Here is a 23,388-nt window from a genome sequence, read left to right as displayed (position 1 = left end):
CTTCCTTCCTTCCCTCCTTCCCTCCTTCCCTCCTTCCTTTCCTCCTTCCCTCCCTCCTTCCTTCCTTCCCTCCTTCCTTCCTTCCCTCCTTCCTTCCTTCCTTCCTTCCTTCCTTCCTTCCTTCCTTCCTTCCCTCCTTCCTTCCCTCCTCCCTCCCCCCTCCCTCCCTTTCTTCCTCCATCCCTCCTTCCTTCCTTCCCTCCTTCCCTCCTTCCTTGCTTCCCTCCTTCCCTCCTCCCTCCCCCCTCCCTCCCTTTCTTCCTCCATCCCTCCTTCCTTCCTTCCCTCCTTCCCTCCTTCCCTCCTTCCCTCCTTCCTTCCCTCCTCCCTCCCCCCTCCCTCCCTTTCTTCCTCCATCCCTCCTTCCTTCCTTCCCTCCATCCCTCCTTCCTTCCTTCCCTCCTTCCCTCCTTCCTTGCTTCCCTCCTTCCCTCCTCCCTCCCCCCTCCCTCCCTTTCTTCCTCCCTCCCTCCCTCCCTCTTTCCCCCCCTTCCTCTCTCCTTTCCTCCCTTCCTACCTTCCTTTCATACATCCCTACTTCTTTGCCTCTCCTTTTATGACTAGTATAATAACATAAGGCTTACAGCTCCACATGTGCTGTGAAACTATTTTATGTAAATCCTTTTGCCGTAAAACTGTTTGCCATTTGGGTTTAAGTAACCTAATTCTTTCTGCCACCGAATCATGTGCTAATTGAGCCGAGCTACAAAACAAGAGGTATTGGATATTGTTCTTGACAGACCTTGAGTAGCAAGGCTTGATTGAGTCTGAGCTTGAAAACCCCCAAGAACAGAGACGGCAAACCCTCTCTGAATTCCTGGCTGAGCACATGGGGAAAAAGTTTTCCTTATGTCATGGCTGAAACTCTCCTCTTTCACCTTCCAACCATTTTCTGTTGTCCCTCTACCATGCACCATGGATAAGAGCCTGGCTCTGCATTCTCCATCACCTGCTCATTGGTACTGACAGGCTGTGATGAGGTCCCCGTCAACTTTCCTGTCTCTGGGCTGGACAAGCCCAGCTCCCTCAGCTTCTCCTCACAGGGAAACTGCTCCAGTCCCTCGCTGTCCTGAGAGCCCTTTGCTAAACCCGCTCCAGCTTGCCAATATCTTTCCTGAATTGGGATCTGAAGTCTGGGTGGGGTAGTCCAGAGAATCTGCTCCCTTGATCTCCTGGTGGCACAGCCCAGGGTGCTCCTGGCCTCCCTTGCACCAGGGCACACGCTGCCTCCTGTCCAGCTCCCTGCCCGCCCAGGCCTTTCCCACAGGGCTGCTCCCAGCCAGGCAGCCCCGGCCTGTGCCACTGCCAGGGTGAGTCCCCTGCGGGGGCAGACACTGGTGTTTGTCCTGCTGGGGTTTCCTGAGGTTCCTGCCAAAGATGTGTTTTCCTCGAAGCCCTTCACTGAGCACAGAGGCCTGGGAGGATGTTTCAGTGAAGACCCAGGCACAGAAGGCATTGAGTCCCTCAGCACCAGCATCACACTCTGCTGTTATTAAATTCCCCTCAGCAGCAGCCCCGCATTTCCCTTGTTCAGCCTTACTCTCTGACGCAGACGTTGAAGCTCTTGGTTTTGATCTTGACTTTTCTTGCAGCCACCAACTCCAGGTGAGCTTTGCCTTTCCCAAAGTCATCCCTGCACAGCAAACGCAATGTACATAAACTCCTTGTCTGTACCTGTCTTTGCTGTCACCCCTGGCAGCTACTTCATGGCCTCTGTCTGCACCTTGTGCTGTGACAGCCCAGCCCTGCTGCCCCACAGATGGTCCCACAGCCCCACAGTGCAGGCACAGCACAGGACAGGGTGCATTTGGGGTGGGGAACAGTCTCCCGATGTGATGCCCACAGCAGTCCTTGGTGCTTTGTCACCCATGGCCTTCCTGTTGTGCAGCCTCTCCAAGCTCCTGGAGAGGCCGTGTCACCTGTGGGGTCACAGGCAGCCCTGCTCCAGGGTCCGCCAGGGTCTGGGCCGGGAGAGAGGCTGGGCAGGGCTGGCCATTCCCTGAGACAGACCCTGAGCCTGGCAGGAGGATGGAGATGGCCTCACAGGGAACCTCACCCGTAAATCTGGGAGGAGCGACCAGTGCTGGAAATGGCCCATGAGAGATGGCCAGTGGCTATGGAAAGAAGCTGCTAAATTAATGTATACTGTCATGAAGTTATAAAAGATGTACCTGTCATTAACCGATTGACATGATAGATGCTTTCTGACCATCTGCAAAATGAGGGGATATTTTTCAAGTTTTAGATCCTTCTGCATGACAAGAGGGAGACAGAAGATCAAGTAATACATTATTCAGAAGCAGAGTGCTTAGCTTATGTTTAACTAATAAGTAATAGATATATTGTAAGTAAGAAACCAATCAATTATAACTAAATTCATCAATTATTTCTTAGTATAAATACCTGTTAAAAATTTGTACAGATTGTAATTAATATGTAATAATTGTGTGAATATAAGCAATGCATGTGCATCCAGTCATTGGAGCACTTATGGAGGATGATCTCCAGAGCTCCGCAGCAGAATCACAGAATGTTAGGGATTGGAAGGGACCTCAAAAGATCATCTAGTCTGATCCCCCTGCTAGAGCACTGTCAATAAAGTATGCCCGCTTAACAGTATAATTGACTCTGCTGTTAAGTTTATTTCTTTGCTTCAGCTGGGTGGTGACTAAGGCCCTGGTCCACCTTCCTGGTCTGTCCATGCCACCAAGGGCACAGCGCAGCCTCCTCTCTCCTGCACCTGCATGTCTTTGATCCCTTCCACAAGCTCTGGCTCTGCACCACAGCCTCTGGTGCGCATCTTCACACTTCATGGCCACGCAGCACAAGATGCGCACTGATGTTTTTATCTCGCAGGTGCTGTCCAGCCCAGCCCAGCTCCCTCAAGGCTCTGCCACCTCCCCTGCCCTCTCTCTGCCCCCAGTGCCCTCTCCCCAGCAAAGCCCACTCTGGGCTGGTCCCACATCAGTGCCCATTGCAGGTGCTCTGGGCAGTCACCCCACAGCCTCTACCCCTCTGAAGGGCTAAGCAGCTCCTGGGGGTCAGAGAGGGGTCACTCCATAGGTGGGTGAACATGCATTGCAGAAGGAAAAGGAGGCACCCTGTGTCCTTTGGTCTTCTCTCCACATGATCCTGAGAGGTCTGCAGACCCTCATGCCATCCTATCTCCGTAGGCCAGCACAAAAGCCCTGGCCCTTGAGGTCCTTAAGAGCTCTTACTGTTCCAGACACAGAGCAGCCTTCCCAAAGGCGGTGCAGCCAGAAAGCTCTTTTCATTTCCCATTCATCCCTGCTATGCAGAGGATGGATCACAAACAACAACATAAAAGTCACTGCAGGTTCATTCATGTCACTTAACTACAATGACCAGCTTCCCATTTACACAAGTCTTTGGGTCACCCAATATGGGCAGATAGCTTAGCAGGATGGGATGAATAGTGACATTTCTTTGAAGACAACAATATCAGAAGTGGAAAAAATGTAAAGAAGGAAAGTCAGACTTGGCCAGTCATGACATACACTGGGAACTCTTTGCAGATGGAAGCAGGTGGCTTGTGGCTGCTGAAAACATCCAGTCATCAGCTTCCTCAGAGCATCCTTGAGATCCTTGTTCCTCATGCTGTAGATGAGGGGCTTCAATGCGGGGGTATCAGTGAATACAGAAATTACACCACCAGGCCCAAGGATGGGGAAGACAGGGAAGGGGGCTTCAGGCAGGCAAAAAATTCGGCACTGATAAACAAGGAGACCACAGCCAGGTGAGGGAGGCACGTGGAAAAGGCTTTGTGCTGTCCCTGCTCAGAGGGGATCCTCAGCACGGCCCTGAAGATCTGCACATAGGACACCACAATGAAATCAAAACATCCTCGCCCAAAAAAGCATTGACCATGAGAAGACCAGTTTCCCTGAGGCAGGCGTCTGAGCAGGAGAGCTTGAGGATCTGGGGGATTTCACAAAAGAACTGGTCCAGGGCATCGCCCCTGCAGAGTGGCAGTGAAAATGTATTGGCCGTGTGCAGCAGAGCATGGAGACACCCACTGGCCCAGGCAGCTGCTGCCATGTGGACACAAGCTCTGCTGCCCAGGAGGGTCCCGTAGTGCAGGGGTTTGCAAATGGCAATGTAGTGGTTATAGGACATGATGGTGAGAAGGTAAAAATCTCCTGACACCAAAAAGACAAAGGCCTAGGCAGCACATCTGGTATAGGAAATGGCCCTGGTGTCCCAGAGGTAGCTGGCCATGGACTTGCACACAATGGTGGAGATGAAGCCCAAGTCAATGAGGGAAAGGCTGAGGAGGAAGAAGTACATGGGGGTGTGGAGGTGCTGGTCCCAGGCTATGGTGGTGATGATGAGGCCGTTGCCCAGGAGGGCAGCCAGGCAGATGCCCAGGAAGAGCCAGAAGTGCAAGAGCTGCAGCTCCCGTGTGTCTGTGAATGCCAGGAGGAGGAACTGGGTGATGGAGCTGCTGTTGAACATTTGCTGCCTCTGATCAAAAAAGGAATGGACAGGAAAAAAATTATGAGACTTCAGAGCCATCTAATTTTTTGTAGAAAAATCTCCCTGCCCCTTAAAATTGAAATACATTTCGTTTTGTGGTCTGTGCTGTCTGGGTGTGCTGAGGGGAGCCTGACCTGTGCCCGTGTGAACTGACCCAAACCCGCCTGCCCCTCACCGGGTCCCCCTTCCCAGCCCCGCCCCCTCCTACAACTCCCCCGCGTCTCTGTGCCCTGGGCCCCGCAGCACCAACGCTCTCGGTGGCAGTGGTGGGAAGAGCAGAGACCCCCGAGGCCTCGTCCTCCTGTCCCAGTCCTTCCCAGGGCCTCCTGGGCCTCCTCCCGCCCTCCACCCCCTCTGGGTCCAGCCCGTTCCCTTCAGGGGTCCCGGTCCTGCGGAGAAGCCGCGAACTGGCCTGAACCGCTGCCGCCCCGAAGCGGCGTCATGAATGACAGCACCATGAGTGACAGCACCGACCGAACGCGCAGGGGCCGTGACAGTGGAGAAGGGCGGGGACAAAGAGGCGGGAGCCAATAGTAGGGCGGAGATAGATAGGCGGCGGCCAGCCTGGGGGAATGGGGGGAGCGGGGGGAGCGCTCAAAGGCGCTGCCCGCGGTGGTCCCTTTAAAGACAAGTTTTTCCTCTTTTTTATCCTACTTTGCCTCTTAAATTAATTCATTTTATCAATTTTGACCAATGTAGGCATTTAGAAGTGTCTATAAGTCCCGTACTACCCGTTTCCAAGGGAAAACCCAGCGCCGCCGCACCGCGGCAGGCGGAGGGCGGGGGGATAACGAGGCGGGAGCCAATAACGAGGCGGGAAGCGGGGGAGGGGATGAAGAGACAGCGGCCAATGGTAAATGGGGGCGAGGAAATGGGGGGGCGTGAGGGGGAATTGGGGGATACGGGGGATCTGAGGGGAAGAACGAGGGAAAAGGACGATATAGGGGTCATGCGAGGTGTGAGGAGGAGAAGTTAGGGAAACAGAGGGGACATGGGGGGGTACGAGGCAGCATTTGGGGGAGATGGGGGGTGTGTGAGGGGGCATTTTGGGGAAAAGAGGGGACATTGGGGGGTCTGAGGTGAAATGTGAGAAGGGGAGGAAAATGGAGGAGTATGAGGAAAAAGGGGGGAAATGAGGGGGTCTGAGATGAAGAAGGGAGAATATGAGAGGAATACGAGGGGGAAATGGAGAACTGAGAGAATATAAGGGAAAAGTGGGGATTTGAGGTGTCTGAGGGGAAATTTGGGCGAAAAGGGGAGTCTGAAAGTGAATATGAGCGATGTGGGTGGGTCTGAGTGGAAAAATGAATGAAAAGGGGGGATATGGGGGCGTCTGAGGGGGAAATGGGGGGTTCCAAGAGGAATTTGAGGGATAAGTAGGGGTTGAGGGGGGATACAAGGGAAATGGGAGAGTGAGGGGAAATTTGGGTGGAAATGTAGGGATTTGAGGGGAAAAACGAGGGAAATGGGGTTTGGGGAGGAAATACTGGGGTCTGGGGCAATTTTGGGGAGATGGGGGGCGTCTGGGGAAAGAATGAGGAAAAATGGGAATGAGGGGTTGAAGGAGAAATTTGGAGTAAAAGGGGAAAATGGGGGGGTTGAGGGGAAATGGGAGAGAAAGGGAGGGGTGTGAGGGGGAATTGAGAGGAAACGGGAAGAAATGAAGGAGGTCTGAGGGGAAAAAATAGAGAAAAGGGGGAAATGGGTTGGATGAGGGGAAAGGGGGTGAAGTGGGCAGGTCTGAGGAGAAATGGGGGGGCTTGAGGGGGGTTTGGGGGCCACGAGGCCTCTCAGTGGGTGATTATGGGGGGTGAGGCACTTTTTTGGGGGGTTGCCAGCAGGACAGGGGGCTCCCAGTCACCCGAGTGCCCCCCTCCCCCCACCTTTTCCTTCCTCCTCCTCCCTCCTCCTCCACCTCGGGGGGGTGGAAAGTCCGCCCCCCCCCCTCCCCCCTGTTATCGGGGACACCGAGACTGAAGGTCACCGTCCAAGGAGACGGGGGGGGGGGTGACACATCCTGCTCCTCCACCAGGTAATTTGGGGGGGGTCCCACCTCGCCCTTAAACCACCCCCCCCACTTCTAAACCATCCCTCCCCTCCCAACATCCCTCCCTTTTTTTTCCTTACAGCCCTCCCGAAGCCCTAGGACCCCACCAGTTTGGAAGAGGAGAGCAGATAAACAACTCGTCCCCCAAAAAACAACCCTCACTGGCCGCCATTATGGAAGGTACCCGGCAAAGGGGGGTGCCCCCTGTAAAAGGGGAGCACCCCCAAAAAGGAGGAGTGGGAGGAGATGAAGAAGGTGGTGTTGCCTTGAAGAAGGAGATTGGGCTGCTCAGCGCCTGTGGCGTCATCGTGGGTGAGGGGGGGCCCCAAAATCACCCCCAAAATTCCCCTGAATCCCCCCAAATCACCGCAAAATCAACCCCAAATAACTTCAAACCCCCCAAATCACCCCAAACTCCCTCTAAACCCCCCTAAACTCCCCCAACCCCCCTGAAATCACCACAAAATCAACCCCAAATCACCTCACCTCCGCCAGTCACCCCAAACTCCCTCGAAAAACCCCTAAACTCCCTCAACCCCCTCCAATCATCCCAAAATCACCTCAAAACCCCTTCATCCCCCCACCTGCCCAAATCCCTCATTTTTGGGGAGGTTAGTCCCCATATTTGTAGGGGGATTCCCCAGTTTGGGCCTTTTTTTCCCCATTTGGTGGGGATTTCCCCTCTGGTGGTGGGGTTCCCCTGTGTATGACATCGTGATGATGTTACTGACAGGTAACATCATTGGCTCGGGGATTTTCGTCTCCCCCCGGGGGGTCCTGGAGCAAACTGGGAGCGTTGGATTGTCCTTACTGGTCTGGGGGGGTGCAGGGGTGGTGACAGCAGGAGGGGCCCTGTGCTATGCCGAGCTGGGCCTGGCTGTCCCCCGCCCTGGGGGGGACTACGCCTACGTCATGGAGGCCTTCGGGGGGCTCGTGGGGTGAGTCTGTGTGGCAATCTATGGGGTGAGGGGAGTGATCTATGGGTAAGGGGGTGGAGGTGACCCACCAAAACTCTCCCAAATTCCCCCAATGGCAACTACTCCCATGGCAAGGAGGCCTTCGGGAAGCTTGTGTGGCGAGTTATGGAGTGATCTGTGGGGCACAGGGATCTGTGGGGCCAGGGGTGGGGTGACACCCACCAAACCTTCCCCAACCCTCTCCAAATGCTCCCAGTGGTGACTACGGGGGGTGTGATGGGGCGGGCTGGGGGAAGTCTATGGGGCAGAGGGACATCTAAGGGGCAGGGATCTATGGGGCAGGCTGTGGCGCAGCCCCTGACCACTGCCCAGACCCCCAGTGGCAATGCCACCTACACCAACGTCATAACTGGAGGGTACTGGGGTGAATTGAGGGTGGTCTATGGGGCAAGGATCTATGGGGCAGGCTGTGGGGCAGCACCCTAATCCCCATGCTTCAGGTTCCTGCGTCTGTGGCTGCTGGTGCTGGTGATCTTCCCCACCACGCAGGCCGTCATCGCCCTCACCTTTGCCTCCTACCTGCTGCACCCGTTCAGCCCCGCCCCCTGTCACAGTCCAGACCCCGCCCTGGACCCCGCCCTGCGGCTGCTGGCAGCTGCCTGTGTGGGTGAGTCACACCTCAAACTGGGAAGGACCAGACTGGGAGGCACTGGGTTGGCCTTAGAGGGCACTGGAGTGGAATGTGAAGCACTGGGGGGACACTGGGATGGACTGAGAGGCAGTGTGAGGACTGAGGATGAGACTGGGAAGAGCTGGGATGGACTGGGAGAAGCCTGGGATGTTCTGAGGGGGGCTCAGGACTGGTCCAGGAAGCACTGGGTGGTACTGGGATGTACTAGGAGAGGCTGGAGCCATACTGGGAGTGCTCTGGGATGTACTGGGAGGGACTGGGGAGGAGCTCAGGACCATATTGGGAGAACTATGGGGTGTACTGGGATGAACTGGGAAGCACTGGGCTCTACTGGGAGGGAGCACTGGGCCATATTGGTCTATATGGCTCTATACTGGGATGTACTGGGAGGCACTAGGCTGTACTGGGAGAGACCTGAGATATGCTGGTGGGGCTCAAGGCCATACTGAAATATACTGGGGGGGCTTGGGGCTGTACTGGAAGGTTCATACTGGTCTATACTGGGCCCCCCTAGTGCTGCTGACTGGGCTGAACTGGGCCAGTGTGGTGGGGGCCACCCGCCTGCAGGACGCCTGCGCTGCCGCCAAGCTGGGGGCCATCAGCCTTGTCATTGTCACTGGTCTCATCCGCATTGCACAAGGTGTCACCCCCTATGACATCCCCAAAATCCTCCACCTTCCCAAAGCGCTGGAACAGCCACAACCCCTTCTCTGCCCCTGGCCCCACCCCTCTTCCCTGCCCCCATCTTGGAAGAGATCAAGCCATTTCTCTGGCCCCTCCCCTTCACCAGGCCCCGCCTCCTCTGAAGCCACACCCCCTCCCAGGAGGACTCCAGACCTCCTCCAATTACCCCAGGGTCCCCTAATTACCCCTACATCCCTAATGACCCTTAAGCCCCCTAATTACCCCAACCTCCCTAATTACTCCAGGGACCCCCTACCTCCACCCCCACTGGTTACCCGCGTTCCCCCTCTAATTACCCCAGGAACCCTGTAATTACCCCCAGGACTCCTAATTACCTCTGCCCACTATTACCCCCATGCCTAACTACCCCCACAACCCCTGTAATTACCCTCAATACCCTTCCACCCCCTCTAATTACCCTCAAGCCCTCTAATTACCCCTAATTACCCCCACCCCATCTAATTGCCCCCAGTTCCCCTAACTGACCTCTCTCCCCCTAGCTACCCCCAGCCTCTCTAATTACTTTCTTAATTACCCTGTCCTTAGGCAAGCACTTCTGGCTGGCCCCGCCCCAGGCTTTCCCGGGGGAGGGCGTGGCTGGTGGGGTGTGGCCAGGGGCAGGGCCCTTGGCCTTGGCCTTTCTCCAGGGCTCCTTCGCATACGGGGGCTGGAACTTCCTCAACTACCTCACCGATGAGCTCATCGACCCCCCCCGGTGAGATTTTAGGGTGATTTTAGGGGGTTTGGGGTGTGGGGGCTTGGCCTGACCATGCTTGCTTTGGCCACTCCCCCACAGGAACCTCCCCCGTGCCATCTTTATCTCCCTCCCCCTTGTCACCCTTGTCTACGTCCTGGCCAATGTTGCCTATCTCACTGCCATGTCACCTCAGGAGCTCCTCCAATCACAGGCTGTTGCTGTGGTGAGTTCCAACCCCCTTAACCACACCTATTTGGCCACACCCACCGCTGACCACACCCTGTTTTTTTCGTGCAGACATTTGGAGAGAAGGCGCTGGGCAGGGCCTTGGCATGGGTGATGCCACTGGGTGTGGCTCTGGCCACCTTTGGGGGAGTCAACGGATCCCTCTTCACCTGCTCTCGGTGAGTGGCCATGACCACTGAGTGACATCATAGCAGCCACGCCCATGTGTGATGTCACATGGCCACGCCCACCAGGGGTGATGTGTTGTCCTGATGGCTGTATCAAGACTTATCAATGGGACTCGGGTGGGGCTGAGCCCGGTTCCTGCCGTCACCTCTGTGGTCGCCAAGCCCACTGGGTGTGGCACGGTCAGACCACGCCCCTTTCCAAAGCCCCACCCCCTTCCCGAAGCCTCACCCCATGAAGCCCCGCCTCCTGAAGGCTTTCCCCGTTCTTGAAGTTCCACCCTCTCCCCAAAGCCCTGCCGTTTCCTCTTTCCCTTAGCCCCCCTTGGGAGGAGTCAGCCATTTTCTTTGCCTTGCCCACCCACCAGGCCCTGCCCCCCAGAGCCCCGCCCCATGGAAACCGCACCCCATCCGTTAAGCCCCGCCCCTTTCCCAAAGGCCCACCCCCTCCTTCTCTTTCCCTGCTCCCACCCTGGTGGCGGGGGATCAACCCATTTCCTTTTCCCTGCCCCCTCACCAGGCCCCGCTCCCACTGAGGCCCCACCCCCAGAAGCCCCACCCACCATGATGTCACTGTCCCCGCCTGCAGGTTGTTCTATGCAGGGGCACGCGAGGGGCAGTTGCCGGCCCTGCTGGCCATGATCCACCTGGAGCGACGCACGCCCGGCCCCGCCCTCCTTGTCACAGTGAGTGGGCGGGACCTTCGGTAGGAGGGGCCGGGCATGGAGTGCACCCACCTTGCTCTAGCCCCGCCCCCCTCTGTGGGTTTCCTGGTCACCTTGACCTCCTTGGTGTGACCAGGAGGGGGTGGGGCCAGGACTGCGCATTGCTCAGCCCCCCCTCGCATAGTACATCCTCTCCCAGTGTGCCTCCTGGTCACTTGGCTCTCCTGGTCACCATGAGTGGGTGGGGCCTGGGGTTGGTGGGTGGGGCCAGGGTAGGACCACATATAGTCCACGCCCATCTCCATCCAGCCCCACCCACCTCCAGCCCTTCCCCATGTGTCCTGGTCCCTCCTGGTCACTGTTGGTGTGTGGGGCCTGGGCAGGGGTGGGGCCTAGGGCTACCCCTGCCCCCATGATGTGCCCCTCACCTCCATCCCCCCCAGTGCCTGTCGACGCTGCTGATGCTGGGGGCTGGTGATGTCACAGCCCTCGTTAGCTACGTGGGGTTCGTTAACCATCTCTGGTACGGGGTGGCAGTGGCGGCGCTGCTGGTGCTGCGGAGGCGGGACCCCCACAGGCCACGACCCTTCCGGGTGAGACACACCCCCCTGCCACCCCCAGCCATGCCCTGGTGTCCCCCTGAGCCTTCCCAGAGGGTCCCCGGGTCACCCCAGAGATTGCCCAGCCCCTCCCCCTTACCATGGGGTGTTCCCTTTTCCCTTTCTGTGTCCCCACGGCCCCCTGACCCCTCCCCCCAGGGTGTCCCCATGTCACCCTGGGGTGTCCCTTTGTCACCTTGAGTTCTTGTGGGATGCCCCCATGTCACCCCAGTGTGTCCCTTTGTCACATGAAGTTCTCCTGGGTCCCCTCAGTGTGTCCATTTGTTGCCTTGGGTCCTCCTGGCGTGTACCCCTGTCACCGCAGAGTGTCCCCTTGTCACCCTGGCTCTTCTTAGGGTGCTCATGGTCACCTCAGCCCCTCCCAGAATGTCCCCCCTCCTCCGTATCTCCCCTGCAAAGTATCCCCCCATGTCCCCGCCATGTCCCAAATGCCCCCATATCCCCATCCCTGTCCCTGTGTCCTTGTCTGTGTACCCAGGTGTCCCTGATCCCTCCCAGGCTGTTCCCATGTCACTTCAGCATGTCCCAATGACCCTCCCCTCAGCTAAATCTCCCCCATGGTGTGTCCCCCCTCCCGGTGGGGATGTCCTCAATGTCCCCATAGCACTCCTGGTGCTGCACCTGCTGCTGTGGGGATGGCTGGCAGGGGCAGTGCTGCTGCTGTGGGAACTGCTGCTTTGTGGGCTGGGATGTTGCTACTTCCTCCCCTGCAGTGCTGCTGCAGGAATGTCCCCATATCCCCCCTCCCTGCCTCTCCCCCTCGCCTGGGGGATGTCCCCCTCCCCGTGGGGTTGTCCGGAATGTCTCTCTCCCTGTTCCCAGGTCCCCACAGTGCTGCCGGTGCTGTACCTGCTGCTGTGGGGGTGGCTGGGGGGGGCGGCACTGCTGCGGGAACCACTGCTCTGCGGGCTGGGGCTGGGAGTGTCGCTGCTCCCCGCCCCCCTCTACCTACTGGCAACGAGGGGCAAGGGGCCCCGGCCCACTGCTCTGCGATCGGCCTGCGGTACGTGTGAGGCAGCTGTGGGGTGATGTGGGGTGGAGGGGGCATTTGGGGGGCACTTGAGGGACAGAGGGTGTGGTGGGGATACTGGTACTGGTGCCGTAGTGGAGGATGGGGGAAGCTAGGGGCACTGTGAAGGGGGTTGGGGGCAGTTTTGGTGGTTTGGGGGACAGTTTGGGGTGATGTGGGGTGCCACGGGGCAGGAGGGCATGTGGGGGTAGTGGGGACACTGATATTGGTGCCATAGTGGGGGTTGGCTGTGGTTTGGGGCAGTTCAGGGGTACTTTGGAGGGGTTGGGAGGCAGTTTGGGAACAGTTAGGGGGAGCTATGGGGTGATATGGAGCACTATGGGGCAGGGGAACACTTAGGGGGCAGTTTGGGGGCACTGTGGGACAGCCATGGGTCACAGCCCATCTCCCCACAGATGCTGTGACCCATTTTGGGCAGCGGCTCTTCCTGGTCGTCTACCCACAACCTGCACCCCAGGGCGATGACCTCACGACCCACAGTGATGACCCCGCACCCCACAGCAACCCAAGGCAACCGCTGACCTCCCAGCCCCACAGTTGAGCGGCCCCGTGGGGCTGCCTCTCTCCAGTGCCTTCCCCTGCCCCATAGCGCAGCCCCATGGCTGCCCTGGTGCCTTAATCCCCCTCCAGCCCTGCTATGGGGCTGCCCCATGGCAGAGCAACCCCTGGCCCCATGGAGGAGGGAAGTGGCTGGTGGGGCGGGGGTGGGGTCACCTGCGGTGGGCAGGGCTCCCAGAAAGCCCCACTCCAGGTAAGAACTTGCCCCATAGCCCTGCCTCTGCCCCATAACCCCACCCCATAGCCCCGCCCCCTTCCCCATAACCCTTAACCCCTCCCCCCCCATCTCCCCACAGATCCGTGGGGCCCAGCTCAGGGGGTGCTGGCTCTGCTGTTCCCCCTCCACCCCTGCATGCCTGGGTCCCCTTTCTGAGGACCCTGCGCTCAGGGTCAGATGGTGTGGCCCCCACATCCCCTCTGTGTTTTCTGTAGGCTCTATGTAAACATTGGACGAAGGGTTGTGTGTAGCAATTTTTCTAAGTCCTATGTAAATAAAAGTCCTTGCAGTGAAGGTGTGGGGTGGAGTCAGCATGGGGCCGACATAAACAAAGTGGGAGGGGCAGGGCTGTGTCAACATGGGGGTTTCTGTAGGTCCTACAAAAACATTGTGGGGGGTCAGATGTGAACAAACCCGTTCCTGGGTGGGGGGATCCTACATCAAATAAATTCCCGTAGGTCCTACAAAATCAAAGATGTTTTAGAGGGTGCTATGTAAAAAAGCCTGTTTGCAGGGGGTCCTACATAAACAAACATGGTGGCGACACCTAAACAAACCAACTCCTGTATGTCCTACTTAAACAATCCCCTTTCTGGTGGTCCTACAGAAATGAGTTTGTTTTTAATGTTTTGTTTTTAAACTCATTTCTCTAGGTCCTATGTAAACAGACACAGGGTGTTGTCCCCCAAAAAGGCTTCTGTCACCTGGTGTGCATACAAATGTTCCAAATTCAGCACACAGAGAGGGGATATTTTATTATGGAGTTGTGCAAGCCTGGATGCTGGAACGAAGCCAGTGTGCCGGCAAGAAAAGTGACAGCCAAAGAGCTAAAGAGCCAATTTGTTACATATTTGCATATTTGTCGAAAGGGAGTAACTGAGGGTTGTGCTGCTGCAGAACAATGTTTAGCTTTCTCAAGGAAAAGCACAACTTAAAGGAGCTCACTGGTGGGTTCACTCTGTTATTTACTGCGCGGGGAAATATGCCAAGCTGAGTGCTGCTGACCTTCTCTCCAGTTGCCCGTACCCGTCATGGTGCAAACTTTCAGGATTCTTCTCTCCTTGATAACCGGTTGTTCTGGAGTCTGTATTTAGAGCGCCAAAGGCAAACTTTGAGGGAACGCCCGTACCCGTTCGCTAAAGCAAACTTTCAGGCATTCCGCCCCTGATATTTGGTTGCTCTGGAGTCCATAATTTAGAGCTCCAGAGACGAACTTTCAGGTGAAGGCTGATAACTGTACGCAGAGCAGATTTCAGGAAACAAAATTCTCAGAGAAAAAATAATGGAGTCTAATAGCAGGAGGGCTGGTTCAAGCTGGTACCTGCGCAGAGGTTCCAACCCGAATGTAGAAAACCACAGACTTTTACATCTCTGCAGACCATTCATACCATGATTCAGTCCAATAGCAAAGTTTCACTTGGGGTCTTCTTGCTCCTCATTGGATCCTTTTCACTGATCCCATATGTGCCTTTGTTTTGTTTGGCTGTAGGCATTCCTTATTGTCCATAGCCAAAATTATAATCCAAATTCTTTTCTTCTCAGCAAAGTGTAAAATAGGCCTTATCTTGCAAGTGTTCAGTGTAGTTTGTAGTTGCTTTCGGTAAACATGAGTAGAACTTTACAGCTTAAAATTTCAGCAAATCCAGCTTACTAAGTAACATGAAGCAAAGAGTATATTAAAAATCACACAATTTTATACTTCTAGGTGATTCATTACATTCAGTATGCATTTACTTAAGCTAAATTATTAATATGAAACTTAAACTGGGCTCATCCACTGACCTCTGAATAGTAAAACCATTGCCATACAGCCCACTTATTTAGCAGGGAGAGCTCAAAGTGGGCTCATCCAGGCTGTCATTTTTATGGAAGAAAGTGGTTGACTTGTACTCAGATTGCATACAGTAAGAAAAGTGTGGCTGGGGGGTGAGTGCATCCCCAATTGGTGCCCCAATGATACAACAGCCTGGAGTACAGTCGAGGTTGCGGTTACAGTTAGTTCCTTGGCAGGCAGAGGTAGTGGGAGAATTTTTGTTTTCATTCGTGTTCTGTCTAGTAAGAGGGCACATAAGGGGTGTATGTGTAACAGAATCTGGGTGGCTTATGAAAAAGGTTTGAAAAATGGAAAGAAAGCAGAATAAGGACTATTAGCACTGAAACCATTAAAGATTAAGGGGGCTCTGGGATATTATTATAGATGTGCCATCAATGGTGAAGATTAAGCCAGACCGGCTGGCACACAAGTGAAGTGACGTGGAAGCAAGGGCTGTGTGAGGGTCTCTGATGGGGACACCATGAGACAAGCTGGCTACAGAGGGACCAGGGGTGTCCCTGCAGCTGCTAGAAAGGTTGTGGGGTCTGAGGAACGACCAGGAGACCTGTTTCTCTGTGTATGTTTGTTTGTGTGCACGCATGGTTGAAAGAGACTGGAGGAAGATGTCCACAGGACAAAGGAACTTGGGAAGAGCAAGGATCCAGGGTGAGCTCCTGGATGGGCTGCGTGTCTGAGAACAGTTACTGGGGATCCACAGCGTGTGTGTGTGTATGTGTGTTAGTGAGGGGTCCGCACCACAGACACACCACATCTACAGTACTGTGTCCATTTCTGGGCTCCCCAGTACAAGAGAGATATGGACAACTGGAGAGAGTCCAATGAAGGGCCACAAAGGGCATCTGGCGGGAGCAGAGTGGAAAAAAAGAGAAGAACCAGTGACGTGAGGTGCCATGCGGGAGTTCCCACTTACAAACAAGGAAGAACTGGTCAGAGAGGTAACAGTTGGGTGAGAAAGTGGAGTGTAGGATCCTGAGAGAGGGGAACAAGGCTAAGAACAGGACTTCAGAAGAGAAGACTTGGGCCTGCTTGGCCACCTACTTGGAAGAAGAATTCTGTAGGATACAGCCGTGCAGAGAGGAGGGGTGCAGAGTGATGTTTGGTGGTCAAGGATCTTCTCTTCAACCTCCAAAAAGTCCAGCCCCACATGCAGAAGGTCAAGAAAAAGTGGTAGGAGGAAGGCATGGAACTCCCTGGCAAAGGAGGAACTCCTTTGAAAGGAACTGCTGACAAATAACATGCATGGAGAGGAAGCACAGAGAAGGTGGAAACTGGCTGCCTTCCAGCCTCAATGGTTCTGCGCTGCTGTGCTGGAGACAGGCATCTGTATGTGTGTGTGTGCATGGGGGAACTGCGGAGATGAGGGGGTCCTGGGCCTGACTCCCAGACAGGCAAAAAGTCTAAGACCAGCTCCTGAAGGGATCTATATTTTGTCTGTGTCTATATATGTATACATTTCCCACTAATATAGCCTTGCATTCGAACAGCCCAACCTTCCTTTATCCTTTCTACGTTGGTATTTTTGAGATTGTGTTCATGGCAATTCCTGCCCAGGTTTGCAGAGACCTTCAACTGCTCACACTGTTACCTTGTGAGACCACACCACAGTCAAGGTGAGCAGATAGACACTAACATCTGACTCAATGGATCTTGAATCCAGAAGGGCCTTGAGAAACTCAGGAATATGGGAAACAGAACCCCCTTGAAGTTTAGAAGGAGAATTCACCAGTCCAGCCTCAAGAAGAATAATAAACCTGCACATCAGGGCCAGCTGGGACCTGAGTCTGTGTGACTCTGAGTGCTGAGGGGTGACTCTGAGGAGAAGGGCCTGGTACTACAGGGAAGGCCGTTCAAGCCAGTGGTTTATGGTCACCATGAAGAAGGCCACCGGCATACAGGGCTGCATTAGGTTGAGCATGTTCACCTGGACAAGAGGAGTTATTGTCCAAATTGACAAAGCACTGGTAGGGACCCACACACGTGGGTTTGTCCCAAATATCAGCTCCCAGTTTTGATGGAGATGAGACGAGCTAGAGAGTGCCCAGAGGAGGCAGGGAGTCTTGGGCCTTCAGCAGATGGCCTGTGTAGAGGAGCTGAAAGACCTGGATTTCTTTGACCCTTTTGCCCAGTGGCACAGAGGCTCAGGGCAGTATAGGAATAGCCTGAGAGTGCTTGAAAGGTGGCTTCAGAGGTAGTGGAGATTTTCTCAAAATTGGGAAACAGTATGAGAAAAAAAATGCCACAAGGTGCAGTTGGGAAGGTTGAGATTGGACATGAGGAGAAACAAATGTCATTCTAAGTGCAGTTCTGTGGTACAATAGGCCCTCAGAAAGACCCTGGATTAGCCAAAGCTTTGTCTTTCAGTGAACAGTCTGTGAGGATGGAGAGATGTCAGTAAGGCTGGAAAGATGCTCAGGTAAGACCAAGGTTGGTAAGCAGGGTGGATGTCAACACTGTAGCACATCCTGGGGTGGAGAAAGCTGGGGGCACTGGTGAGGCTGAAAGCCCTCAACACAGCCAAGGCCTTTGCATCCTGGGCTGTGGCTGTTCTCTGAGCAGCTGATGCCTATGAGGAGACACCATTATAGCACCAGGACTTCATGGCCTCCTCATCACAGCCCATAAGCCTGGGAGAGATGGTACTGTAGTCCTGCTCTTGGCATTGCACAGTCCCACATCCCACTGCCCCAGGAAGAGCCCTGACCAACGTGTGAGGAGCAGGATCTGCCTTCACAGGGGCTGGGTTCAGGGCTTGGCCCTTTGTCTTAACTAACACATCCAAGTTACTCAGCATTAGAACCACCTGCATGTTGCCTTTGTCTGCCTGTACTCCGTGCCTCTAGTTTTCTCCCCTAACAAACACATAAGCTTTGTCAGTGATGTCCCTCAGTGTGACCCATTAACACAACAAGAAACTTCTGAGTTTGAATCTGACTTTGACTTCTTGAGAGATTTCTTCAACTTGCTGTCACCATCTGAGGTTCATGAACTCAGGACCAAATCCACCAGAGGGGTCACTAAAATGTCTTGGTCTGATCCTCTGCTGCTGAGTTGGGCTGGGCTCCTGGGACAGAGGGAGCTCATGGCAGCTCATCTGCAAAGCACAGCAGGGCTGAGGGCTCTGCCTGGGTGTCTCAGGAAGATGAGCAAGGCAGAGAGAGAGCTTAAAGGTGGTCAGGATTGGGAGGAAGACTGAGAGCTCATGGGAGGAGAAATCTTCACAGTCCTTGACATGGTGAGTTTATGGGTGCAAGGCAATTCATCTGTAGCTCCTGGAGGCATCTCCTAAAGTTGGCAAAGCCACAGCTTATGGGATCTGTAAGGAGGGGGCTCTTGTTAGGCAATTTTTAAATACTGTGAAGGCATTTGGCACAGACTGGTGCCCAGGGTTGTCCTCCAGAGCAGGGTCCCTGCACTCGCAAGGGCTGTGTGCCGGGGCAGGGACTCTGCTGCCTGCCAGGATGTCATGTTTTAACCCGAGCTGGCAATACAACCACGATAGCCGCTCACTCACCCCCTCTCCCACCCCCCCAAACAGGGGAGAGAATCAAAATGGAAGGGAGAAACTTAGATTGAGATAAAGTTCAATAAAATAACAAAATACTAATACACTACTAGTAAATATAAATATATATATAAAATAGAAATAAAAGATACTCAAGGGAATTTCTCACTAACTCCATCCACACTGAGCAGCCAGTCCCTCAAAAACAGCACCCAGTCCCCAACAGTGAAAAAAGAGCAAAAAGGCAGAAAGGCTCAGAGGCCTCTGCAAAACGGCCAAAGCTGGACTAGATGTCCCCACAGACCTCTGCCAGCTGCGCTGCAGAGAAATCAAGAAATAGCAGAAGTGCCAACCAGAATGCCCTGACTTATTAAATAATTAGTATGGCCCTAATGGAATGGAATACTCTTATTGATCAGTCTGGTTGCCAGTGAACCTCCACGTCATTGTCTCACACCTGTGGGCAGAGCATTCATTGTGTCCTTGGCATTAAAAACATTAATTCTGTGCTGGCATGTTATCTGCTTGTTCTCAAACAAGGTCCAAACAACGAGCATGCTAGCTATGAAAAAGAAAGTTTTCTAACTGCATGAAGAAAATTAATCCATTTTCAGTCAAACCAGCACACAGGATCAGACCAGGGAGATCCGCACAGTGCTGTGGGGAGAAGCTGTGGGTGGAAGGAGAAAACTGGAAGGCAGGGTCCTGCTGTTGAGATGATGCTGCATGGGTCAGGGCTGCTCACAGCTCCAGATCACTAGAGGACATTCCTAGGAGATTTTTCATAAAGCGCAGCAAGACAAGACTTCCTGAAAGGGAAGAATACTGTTCTTTAAATATTATACTCTTGGTTGTCTGGGTAGGCAATGGGAAATAGAAATTAATGTCTCAGTTCAGGAGGTGGTAGTGAAACTCTGAATTTGTTTCTTTTAGACTTGAATAAACCTGTGAGTATCAGAGATCAACACACTGTAGCTAAACAGACAGCATCAGAATCACTTTTACAGCCCCGTTGGAGTTGGTCTGATGTTCCCATCAAACTCTGCCCACACAGAGCTGCCCCTGGGCAGTGCCGGCTGCTGGGAGGGGTCTGCAGGGCAGAGCTGAGCACACAGCGGGTGGGATGGGGTCTGTGACAGTGACAGGAGGAGACCTGGGGACAGAGACACAGCTGCAGGCAGGGACAGCTCCAGGCAGCAGAGCAGGGGGTGTTCAGGAGCTCTGTTTTGGTCCTTCTCTGTAGATGTCTGCTGGGCAATGCTCTGACTGTCCCTTTAGCACATCCAATCTTCAGCAGCCCTGGCTCTGCTCTGCCTGTCCTGCTGGGCTCACGAGCTGCCCCCAGAAAGGCCCAGCTCTGCTGTAGGACCCCAGGGGTGCTGAGCCTTTCCTTGGGGTCTGCACTCTTCTCTCAAAGTCCTTTGCTGCTCTCTGGGAGGCGTCATGTCCTGCTCTCTCCATTACATCTCCGCCTCTAGACTGGGACAGGGAAGAGTTTGCAGACCTGCCCTTTCAATCAGTGCTCCCCTACTCCCATATGAGTCCAGTTGTCTGGGTTTTTTCGGAGAGTCATTTGTGTATGAAGTCAACTTCAAGGTAAAACAACCAAAAGTACAGGATGCAGGCAAAAAAGAGATGAACACTGCGGCTCTCCTGAATCTGTACTAAGCCACAGAGAACTGAGGCCTTGTGTCTGTCCTGTTTCAAGACTCTTCACAATTTCGATCATAAAAATGAGAATTTCTACGCTTAAAAAAAAAAAAACACTCATGAGGCGTGATGTGGGAAAATTAAAAAAAACCATAAATAAATGTAAAGACATGTTAAGCCTCTCCTCTGCAATCTGCACTCTTGAGTCGTGAGTGCAGATATTTAACTTTTCTATTGAAGGTGGATTACATCTGACGTTCCCTGTGAACACTGGAGCTGTCATAAAGGAGCTCCCATGTCCCCAGTACAGCAGAGCAAAGCTGCCTGGGTGGCAACACATGGGCAGAGGTCCTACTCCCCACAGCACCCTCAGTCATCACAGACTGGAGAAAGGAAATACATTTCAATTGGGGTTGATATCTATGAAAAACTGAGTGGATTTGCTCAGATGAGTCTGCTGTCATTTTACATTATCATTTTGCTTTTTGAACAGAGCCTCCATGCCCAGACGCAGATGTCCAACACCAGCTCCATCACCCAGTTCCTCCTCCTGGCATTCACAGACACACGGGAGCTGCAGCTCTTGCACTTCTGGCTCTTCCTGGGCATCTACCTGGGTGCCCTCCTGGGTAACGGCCTCATCATCACCACCATAGCCTGGGACCAGCACCTCCACATCTCCATGTACTTCTTCCTCCTCAACCTCTCCCTCCTCAGCTTCTGATCCATCTCCATCATTGTTCCTAAAGCCATGGCTAATTCCCTCTGGGAAACCAAAGACATTTCCTATCCAGGATGTGCTGCTCAGCTCTTTTTCTTTCTCTTCTTCATCACAGCAGAATATTCTTTCCTCACGATTATGTTCTACACCAAATTCCATCTGCAAACCCCTGCACTACGGGACCCTCCTGGGCAGCAGAGCTTGTGTCCACATGGCAGCAGCTGCCTGGGCCACCGGGTTTCTCCATGCTCTGCTGCATACGGCCAATACATTTTCACTGCCACTTTATCATGGTAATACCATGGACCAGTTCTTCTGTGAAGCCCCCCAGATCCTCAAGTTCTCCTGCTCAGACATCTGCCTCAGGGAACTTGGGCTTATTATGATCAGTGTCTTAGCAGCATTCGTGTGTTTTGTGTTCATTGTGCTGTCCCGTGTGCAGATATCCAGGGCCGTGCTGAGCTGTGAGCAGGGACGGCACAAAGCCTTTTCCACCTGCCTCCCTCACCTGGCTGTGGTCTCCCTCATGGTCAGCACAGCAGTGCTTTCCCACCCGAAGCCCCACTCTGTCTCCTCCCCAGGGCTGGACATGGCAGTGTCTGTTCTGTACTCGGTGGTGCCTCCAGCAGTGAATCCCCTCATCTACAGCATGAGGAACCAGGAGATCAAGGATGCCCTGAGGAAACTGATGACTGGATATTTCTCTTAAGCAAAAAGTGCCCTTCTTCTTCTCCATAACAGCTATAATGTAACTCGTTGGAGGCATGCCTTTCTTGTTTATTCTTGGGGTTTTTTTGGTGGCGGTGGTTGTGGGTTTTTTAAAATTTTCGCTATGTTGTCATCCACTTCCTAATTCACTGTCTGCTTTTCTTTTGTGACTGAGTGGCTGTGTAAATAAGGAGTCATGCTCTCTGTGTGTTCGAACAAAATAAATGTCCCTACAATAACTTATTTTTGCTGAGATCCTTCCTCCAAGGCCATTTTGCAGCTATAGGGACAGTTTCTGTGCGCTTGGGTGGAAGGGAATAGAGTCCCAGCCTGGCAGCACTTTCAGGGAGCATCAACACTTGATCTTCCAGAGCTGTTCTCATTCCACTTCCACACTCTCTTTCTGATCCCTTCTGTTGGTGCAAGGTCTGAGTGCTCTGGCAGCTTGGTCACAGCCATGCAGCAGGACCTGTGACCACAGGCAGGGACAAGCAATGGGCACTTCTGTGACAGAGCTGGCCTTCATAACAGCATTTCCATACAGAAAGGTGATCTCCTCAGGGCAGTGCGTGAAGGCTTAGGTCTTCATCCAAAGTTTCTCTCACAAACATTCCCATGAAAGTGCCCTGCAAATGAAAACACCAGTGTACAGCTAAACAGTGTGGGTGTGCAGGGTTGGGGAAAACACAGTGTCTTCTCAGAGGCAGGCCTCCTGTGATAGACCTGAAGGACCAGCAGAGCAGGGTCTGGTCAGTGGCTGTATGTGCTGGACACCCTGGGAAAGCTGCTCCCTGGCAACCATCATGGACTGGCCCCTCATAATTTTGATTTTGAGCCCTTGACTCTCACTTCAGCTCGCAGAGGTTGTCCTTCCCTCCACTGATAGACACAATGAGTAGGTGAGAAATCCATCTTTGCATTGTACAGATGAGATGTCAACATGCACATCATATCCATGGGATGAGATGAACCTGAGTGGGTACAAACACCATCAGCTATTATTGGAGGTTCCATGAAGGCCTGTAGGACAGAGAGTGTCTCAAGGTCACTTCATGGTAAGAGTAACTTCCCACGGGAAACTTAACTGAATGCAGCACTGGGATCTTCTTTGAACCAATGCCCCAAAGGGATATCTCAGACACACCAGAGGGCTGAGGTGTCTCCCATTCCTTGAGAGTGGCAACAAGAAGGCAGAGATACACTGTGACTCCTGTCTCAGTGTCTAAAAAGTGAAGACTCCATAGTTAAAACATCCCTGGGTGCATAAGGAATCCATGAGGCCAGCTCAGATGTGGACACCTGACGGAACCCTGATATTTCTGTGTGTGACTCCAGGAACAAACCCCACTGGCCCAGGGAGATCCATCTCAGTGGCCTAGGACAGGCTCATTGAAGTGTTCCTGTCTGCTACGTCACCCTTGCCCATCATTCTGGATTGTGCTCTCAAAAGAACCAGAGCACTCAGGGAGGTTCTGGGGTCCTTGGAAAAGGCAGACATCATGGCCATGTTCAAGAAGGGCAGGAACAAGAACTGGGAGAATTGCAGGTTGATCATCCCTGAGCTGTGTGTGAGGAGCAGGAACAGGATCCCCCTTCTCATCACCTGGAGGTCATGTCTTCTCCTTTCTGCTTCAGAAAGCAAATCAAGGGATTTCTGAGCATCAGAGCCACCTGCTCAGGGACTTGGCCTACCCATCATCACAGCCTCCAATTATCTGCTCTAACAAGTCCCTGGGGAGGCTTTGTCAGTAACAGCCCTCAGCGGGGCCCATTAAATCTTCGCGGTACTTTGGTTTTTGCTTTTGCCTTTGGGTCCTTGAGAGTTTTATTCAGCGTCTTCTCAGTACCTGAGGTTCATGGACTCAGCCTCAAATATGCCAGGGACTCAGTAAAATGCCAAAAGCCCTCACAACCATGACTCTCCTATAATTTTCTTCAAG

At 53.7% G+C, this 23,388-nt stretch overlaps 2 protein-coding genes across 8 annotated transcripts; both read left to right on the top strand.

Annotated features, from left to right (window-relative positions):
• The first annotated feature begins 5,314 nt into the window (after nt 1-5,314).
• On the top strand, nt 5,315-20,690 carry LOC136110659 (large neutral amino acids transporter small subunit 2-like). Of its 7 annotated transcripts, none has more exons than XM_071817916.1 (12): nt 5,344-5,350; nt 6,627-6,856; nt 7,278-7,482; nt 7,962-8,128; nt 8,667-8,792; nt 9,383-9,551; nt 9,633-9,756; nt 9,831-9,937; nt 10,533-10,629; nt 11,052-11,201; nt 12,051-12,231; nt 12,654-13,327. In XM_071817916.1, the coding sequence occupies exons 2-12, from the start codon at nt 6,718-6,720 to the stop codon at nt 12,797-12,799; spliced, it is 1,611 nt and encodes a 536-aa protein (XP_071674017.1). In that variant the 5' UTR covers nt 5,344-5,350; nt 6,627-6,717; the 3' UTR covers nt 12,800-13,327. The 7 variants fall into 7 exon arrangements, with proteins under 7 accessions (XP_071674020.1, XP_071674017.1, XP_065710304.1 ...); XM_065854232.2 differs by lacking the exon at nt 5,344-5,350 and adding an exon at nt 5,407-5,453; XM_065854233.2 differs by lacking the exon at nt 5,344-5,350 and adding an exon at nt 6,283-6,529 and having other exon boundaries at nt 6,627-6,724.
• On the top strand, nt 20,679-21,691 carry LOC139829564 (olfactory receptor 14J1-like; the record flags this gene model as incomplete). Its single annotated transcript, XM_071817728.1, has 1 exon — nt 20,679-21,691. A coding segment is annotated over one exon (771 nt), but the record flags the coding sequence as incomplete, so codon positions are not given.
• Between the last annotated feature and the right edge of the window lie 1,697 nt (nt 21,692-23,388).

The sequence above is a fragment of the Patagioenas fasciata genome, chromosome 21 (assembly GCF_037038585.1).
Source record: "Patagioenas fasciata isolate bPatFas1 chromosome 21, bPatFas1.hap1, whole genome shotgun sequence".
Lineage (NCBI taxonomy): Eukaryota > Metazoa > Chordata > Aves > Columbiformes > Columbidae > Patagioenas > Patagioenas fasciata.
The sequence above is the reverse complement of the archived record's forward strand: the minus strand, read 5'-3'. Positions and strand labels throughout refer to the sequence as shown.

Excerpts from the sequence above, each read along its gene's own strand:
- LOC136110659 (XM_071817916.1), top strand. The coding sequence starts at position 6,718 with ATGGAAGGTACCCGGCAAAGGGGGGTGCCCCCTGTAAAAGGGGAGCAC. Across the intron at positions 6,857-7,277 it reads CGCCTGTGGCGTCATCGTGG|GTAACATCATTGGCTCGGGG; the intron begins GTGAGGGGGGGC and ends TGTTACTGACAG. Across the intron at positions 12,232-12,653 it reads TGCTCTGCGATCGGCCTGCG|ATGCTGTGACCCATTTTGGG; the intron begins GTACGTGTGAGG and ends ATCTCCCCACAG.